General features: G+C 31.8%; 1 protein-coding gene across 1 annotated transcript in view; it reads left to right on the top strand.

Annotated features, from left to right (window-relative positions):
- The window catches only part of LOC107659659 (uncharacterized), a 16,382-nt gene extending 14,518 nt beyond the window's left edge, over window positions 1-1,864 (top strand). Inside the window, exon 9 of the mRNA XM_016448670.1 lies at window positions 1,711-1,864. Coding sequence (XP_016304156.1) covers window positions 1,711-1,757 — 47 coding nt within the window. The 3' untranslated portion in view covers window positions 1,758-1,864. The remainder of the gene's footprint in view (window positions 1-1,710) is intronic.
- Window positions 1,865-7,145: the final 5,281 nt, after the last annotated feature.

The following is a 7,145-nucleotide window of genomic DNA, read 5'->3' as shown; positions in this document are numbered from 1 at the left end:
AAATAAAAAAATTGAAATATAAATTGAAATATAAAATGATAAATAGGCTACAGAACTGAATATTGACCCTAATAAATGTTCATAGACATTTGAATTAGAAATACACAGTGGAGAGTTAAAAATGAAAAAAAAAATAATTTTATCTGACCATTTAGAGACCAGTGTTATTTTAGTATTATTTATTTACTATTATAGTATTTATTTATATATTTTTTATTTTTTTTTTATATTTTAGCTTTTCATTTAAAATTTAAGTATGTCATTTTCTTATGTTCTTTTGTCATCTTTATTAGATTTTTTTTTAATTATATTTAAAATATTTAATTTTAATTTATTTCTATTTGAGTTTTAGGAATATTAGTACTTCAATTTTTTTATTTCATTTGGTCGCCAAGACAGCATTTTTTCATCTAATCTTTAATTTTATTTAATTTTCAGTTAGTTGCAACATTTCTAATTTACTTTTATGTTTTTTTAAGTTTAAGTTTTTTTTATCTAATATTTTATTTGATGTTATTTTATTGCATTCAGTTGCCAAAACAACATTTCTACATTTTTCAACTCCAACATTTTTATTCAAATTTTTAATTTAACATTTTACTTATTTATTTTTATGATATTTTATTGTATTTTTTTCAATTAGTTGCCAAGGCCATATTTCTCATTTTCATCAGATGTTTTAAAAATTCTATTTTAAATATTTTAAATTTTAATTTATTTCTATTTGAGTTTTAGGAATATTAGTACTTCAATTTGTTTTATTTCATTTAGTCGTCAAGACAGCATTTTTTCATCTAATCTTTAATTGTATTTAATTTTCAGTTAGTTGCAACATTTCTAATTTACTTTTATGTTTTTTAAGTTTAAGTTTTTCATCTAATATTTTATTTGATGTTATTTTATTGCATTCAGTTGCCAAAACAACATTTCTACATTTTTCAACTTCAACATTTTTATTCAAATTTTTAATTTAACGTTTAATTTATTTATTTTTATTATATTTTACTGTATTTTTTCAATTAGTTACCAAGGCCATATTTCCCATTTTCATCAGATGTTAAAAAAATTCTATTTTAAATATTTTAATTTGAATTTATTTCTATTTGAGTTTTAGGAATATTATTACTTCAATTTGTTTTATTTCATTTGGTCGTCAAGACAGCATTTTTTCATCTAATATTTAATTTTATTTAATTTTCAGTTAGTTGCAACATTTCTAATTTACTTTTGTTTTTTTAAGTTTAAGTTTTTTTATCTAATATTTTATTTAATATTATTTTATTGCATTCAGTTGCCAAAACAACATTTCTACATTTTTAAACCAACATTTTTATTCAAATTTGTAATTAAATATTTTATTTATTTATTATTATATTTTACTGTATTTTTTTCAATTAGTTGCTAAGGCGATATTTCTCAGTTTTTTGTTTTGTTTCATGTAATATTTTATTTAGTTGCTATGGCAACAAGTCAACATTTCAGCATACATTTTTTTTCACCTAATATCTGTATTTTATTTCAGCTTTATTTCAATGATCAAAAACTTTTTTGTTTTTATAGTTTCAGTATATAGTTTCTGTTTTTAATAATTGTAACACTGTTACAGTACACATCGTCCTGGCTGCCCATTTTCACAACCCTCTGTCTCATGCTGATCCCATCCCAGTGCGTGTCACTTGTCTGTATGGTGACCTTTGCCCTCTCCCGCAGGTTCCCGTCAGGTCTGGCAGCGGGTTTGGAGGGTCTGGTTCCGGTGACCGTGATAAACCACCCTTCCCAGACGCCGTCCCCAAACCAGCCCTCCAAACACGGAGAGAGCAGCTGAGCGAGCAATAGCATCAGCATCACACACTCAACTCCTTCTATTGTTTTCCTTTTTATCGTTCTGGAGGAAGTGGATGTTTTTGGTGTCTCGTCCACAGAAACACAACACACTGAATGGAGTTTGTTAGTTTGACGTGTTTCTTGCCTCAGTTTCTCATCTCTGTGAGTCATTTAAATAAATTGGGCAATAGTGATGCCTGAAGCCACGCCCACTCGATGATTGACAGCTCAGCGCTCTGCTCTGATTGGCCAGGGCTCTCAGACTTCAGCCAAGGAGTGAAACACCAAACGAAATCTTTTATTTGACTGTGATCTCTACTAACGAACAGTTCAAATACATTTCCGTTTCTTTCTCGTACCAGCAGATGACGTTTAGATGTTTTATATTCAATGAGGTTTTGGTTTTGGCTTCATTTCACTATATGACTCAGGAAAATCTCACCGCCATAATTATTTTTCCCACCAAACCTTGTCCAAATTGTTGCATATTTTACATATTTGTGTTTCTGTTTGGCTGGTGTTAGTATTTTTATACAGTGAGGCGTCTCGAGATCAGTAGGTTTGTGTGGTTTAGTCTCGTCTCTCTTTCATTCGGTTTGTTCTTCTGAAGGTGTTTGTTTGTCAGAAAGCGAGATGTGATTCAGAAGCGGGAGGTTGTTTGTTTTATTGTGATTATTTGTATTTGTTTCTTGAATACGTGAACTTTTAGCATCAGTGCAGATCAAATAAAACATGCAGGTTCAGAACTCTTTCTCTGCTTCGTGGTTATTGCAGTATATGATTGTGATTCTGAGGTCAGATATTAATACCTGTCGTATCTCTCCACTAATGCTTTTGAAAATTACTTTTGCTTCAGTATCGTCAGGTTGTATTAATGTTTTATTGATAATCATTTTCAGCTTTATCTTTAGAAAACGTCATTTTTAAAAGTCGTCAAACAAAAGTTGCTGACGTTGATCGGCTGGGATTATTGGAAGACATAAATGTTGAGATTTCAATGGTACCCTCTAATGCTGCAAAAAAGTATATATATATATATATATATAAAAAAATTATAATTTTTTTTTCCTGATGCATTTACATGCAACATGCAGTAAGGTTTGTTTGCAGTATTTTTTTTTTATGTTTTCGTATAATATTGCAGTAGTATATTTTTTTATTTAATTTGTTTTATCCATGTGAAAAAAATCAGAACTTTACATCTGATATGGGTTTCAGAAGTGGGTGTGGCAAAATGGCTCGATAACGCCACCTGTAAAATTTCAGCAAAGTGCCCCTCAAACTACGTTTCACGTACATGTACGAAACTCGGTACACACATGTAACACACCAAGACCTACAAAAAAGTCTCTTGGTACAAAATCCGAAACCCAACAGGAAGTCCGTTATTTTGAATTTCCTGTAAGATCTTTGTGCAGTTTTTGCCATTTTCAGGCCTCGTACTTTAACGAACTCCTCCTACGGTTTTAATCCGATCATCTTCAAATTTGGTTTGTGTTATCATAAGGCCAAAAAAAGTTATATCAGATTTTTAAAAATTATTATTATTTTTTATTTATATAATTGTGTTGCATAGACCATAACCACCCATTGCTAACTAAAACTTTTCATAGTTCAGTATAAGAAGTTTGTCTTCCATTGATAGAAGCTGTAAGTCAGTCTGAAGGTCTATAAGTCAAATCATCATCGGCACGTAAAGTGAGTCTAAATGTCTGAAAGCAATAAATCATTGATTATATATTGTACTCTTTTCAAATTTAAAATGTGAACTGAAACCCCCCCACAAATTTTTTGTTTAAATATGAAATATTTGCTTTAAATTAAAGATTAAAAAAAAAACTTCAATGGTCTCAGGCTTTTGGACCCTTCAGTATAATTCATACAAACACAAAATGCAAGTCTTTATTTTGAACTGAAACACAGTTTTGATGTTGCAGTGTATTACGCACTTGAATGATGATCATGGCCAGAGTCAGTGAGTACAGGAGGACGTTCACACACACACACACACACACTCACTCATTCACTCACTACACACACGAATGTATGTCCTAAGCATCAGAGCTGTTGTCAGTCAGGCTTGTGAATGTTCTCTCAGGACTCCAGGGATTTCATTCGATCGTTCCAGACGGATTCCCAGCTGAAGAGAGTCTCCGTCTCCCATCAGGATCTGTGCTTATATCAGCGCGTCACAGCTCAGGTAATCCAATCCAATACAACTTTATTCTCAGCAATACATACATAACATTAAAACCACACAAATATCAAAAAAACATATCAGATCATTCCACCTTAGTGTTTTGATTCAAATATCCAATTACTGCAGGTATAAATTAATTCTTATACATGTTTCTCTCTGCCCTGGGCATTAAATAATGTCTTCTAGAAGGCAATGAGACAAACTGATCGTTCAAATAAAGCAATAAGCCCCAAGAAGCTGTTATACCCCCTTAGCTGTTATAAATTCACTGTAAACCACGGCTTCACGGGGCTTCTTGCTTTTATAAAACGGTTATTCCATATACGTAGTTAGGTTTCACAAAATAAAACAGAGCAAATAAAGTGTAATGATATTAATAAAAACAGTATTCTTCCACCAAACAATGTAGCTCCTCAGAAACAGTTGTGGTTGCTACAAAGTGGTTGCCGAGCAAACAAAGGTGTATGTTTGTAGAGTAATTTACAACAGCTTCGAACGCGGCTCAGCCAATCAGAATCAAGCACCGGAACTATCCGTTTTATAAGGATGTGTAGCATCTTTCAAAATGCACTCAGCTTTCCTAACACACCTTGAAATATACACCTGGTTCAGGGTTCTCTGTGGCTTGCCAATGACCTTACTCGCTATATTAATGACTCTAGTTAGTGTATTTTTCTGTTTACAGTTCAAGTGCCCATACCAGGATGTTATATTTTAGTTATAATATAGGTCAGCATGTCAGGTCTAATATAGGTCAGCATACTTTCCACCAAGGACATGTAGACGATCTCCAGAATGTTCTGGCTCACACAAAAACTTCTAAGCTAACACACACACCTGCAGAGCATTATCTGTGACTCTCGTTGCATGTGTGTGTGTGTGTGTGTCACAGCTGGGATCAGCGCTGCATGACGTCCATCAGATCTTCACTGTGTGGCCTGTGACAGACAGACTGACTACTGCAGCAGGACCGAGAGATACGCAGAGAGAGGACACTCAGAGACATGGTACACACACACACACACACACACACACACACACATATCGTTGTACACACATAGTACTGACATCACTTCCTTCTGAGCAGGACAAAGACAGTCCTGGAAACACACGGATTCTGTCCTCGGCCACTCAGAAGACACTGGACAGGAAGACTCAGAGGTGAGAACGGCTGTGTTTCATCTGATCTGAGACACGAATGATTGCACAACTGACACATTACCTGACCAGAAGTCTTTGTTCATAATATGTGACCCTGCAGCACAAAAGAGTCATAAGCAGCACAGGTATATTTGTAGCAATCAAACCATACATCAATGGAAAGATTATTTATTCAGCTTTCAGATGATGTATTAATATAATTATGTTAGTAGTAAGTATATGTAATGTAAGTATACATAATAATTATAATTAAATATAATGTAATAAATAAATAAATGTGATCATTTAAATATACAATAATAAAATAACATTAGTTAATTAAAATACACGTTCATTGTTAGTTCAGTTCCGTTACATATTGACAGATATAACTTATTTCTAATAACGTATTAGAAAATGTTGAAATTAACATCAACTAAGATTGTTAAATGTTTTTGAAGTAAATTCATAATTTCGGTAACACTTTACAATAAGCTCTCATTTGTTAGCATTCATGCATTATCTAACATGAATTAACAATCAGTAATACATTTTTAAGAGCATTTTTATAGCATCTTTGTTAATAGTATTTAACAGAAATACAGTGTCAGTGCATTAACTTATGTTAACAGATAGAACTTTTTAAAAATGTGTCAACATAATTTTACTCATTTAATACATTTCATTTCAATTGATATTAACAGAAAAAAATAATAAATCTCATTTACAGGATTAAACTGAATTTTCGCAATGTTCTCTCAGACATTCGGACTCCAGTGTATGATATTCAGGTAACGCTTTATTTTAGGGTCTCTTAACTAGTTGCTTATTAGCATGCATATTACTAGAATATTAGCCATTAGTACTAATTAAGCACATATTAATGCCTTATTCTACATCCCTAATCCTACCAATACCTAAACCTAACAACTACCTTACTAACTATTAATTGGAGAGTTAATATTAAGGAATTTATTGAGGGAAAAGTCATAGTTAATAGTGAATAAGTGTTCCCTAGTCTAAAGTATTACCGATATTTGTAATTAAAATAATTCCGGACATAATGGCTTGAATAAATTCAATTAAGTGGCTAAATAAATTGACTGCACAAATATGAACGTAGTGTCAGTCTGAATGAGCATGTTTTGTTTATTATATCTACACACATTTATTATAATGGAGCGTCTAGTGTTGTTTTCGCATTTTAAGCTCTGAAGGATCCCAGTTGGACGCTAGTAATGCATCAGACACACATCATCAGATACTGATTTCATTTGTTCTCAGGCAAGCAAAGAAGACAAAGGTGATTCCCAAGCGCTCACCGGCGAGGTACAGCATGAATCAGAGAGGAACACAACATGTATTTCTCTGACTGACCTGATCTGAACTGTTTCTCCTGTAGGATCCTGCAGCCTCGTCTCGGTCACAACAGCGTCTGCCCAGATTTTCAAATAGTTGTATCTCAGCCAAATATTGTTCTATCCTAACAAACCATACATCAATGGAAAGATTATTTATTCAGCTTTCAGATGATGTATTAATATAATTATGTTAGTAGTAAGTATATGTAATGTAAGTATACATAATAATTATAATTAAATATAATGTAATAAATAAATAAATGTGATCATTTAAATATACAATAATAAAATAACATTAGTTAATTAAAATACACGTTCATTGTTAGTTCAGTTCCGTTACATATTGACAGATATAACTTATTTCTAATAACGTATTAGAAAATGTTGAAATTAACATCAACTAAGATTGTTAAATGTTTTTGAAGTAAATTCATAATTTCGGTAACACTTTACAATAAGCTCTCATTTGTTAGCATTCATGCATTATCTAACATGAATTAACAATCAGTAATACATTTTTAAGAGCATTTTTATAGCATCTTTGTTAATAGTATTTAACAGAAATACAGTGTCAGTGCATTAACTTATGTTAACAGATAGAACTTTTTAAAAATGTGTCA

Source organism: Sinocyclocheilus anshuiensis, unplaced genomic scaffold (genome assembly GCF_001515605.1).
Source record: "Sinocyclocheilus anshuiensis isolate Anshui unplaced genomic scaffold, SAMN03320099.WGS_v1.1 scaffold75, whole genome shotgun sequence".
Lineage (NCBI taxonomy): Eukaryota > Metazoa > Chordata > Actinopteri > Cypriniformes > Cyprinidae > Sinocyclocheilus > Sinocyclocheilus anshuiensis.
This window is presented reverse-complemented; position numbering and strand designations above follow the sequence as displayed.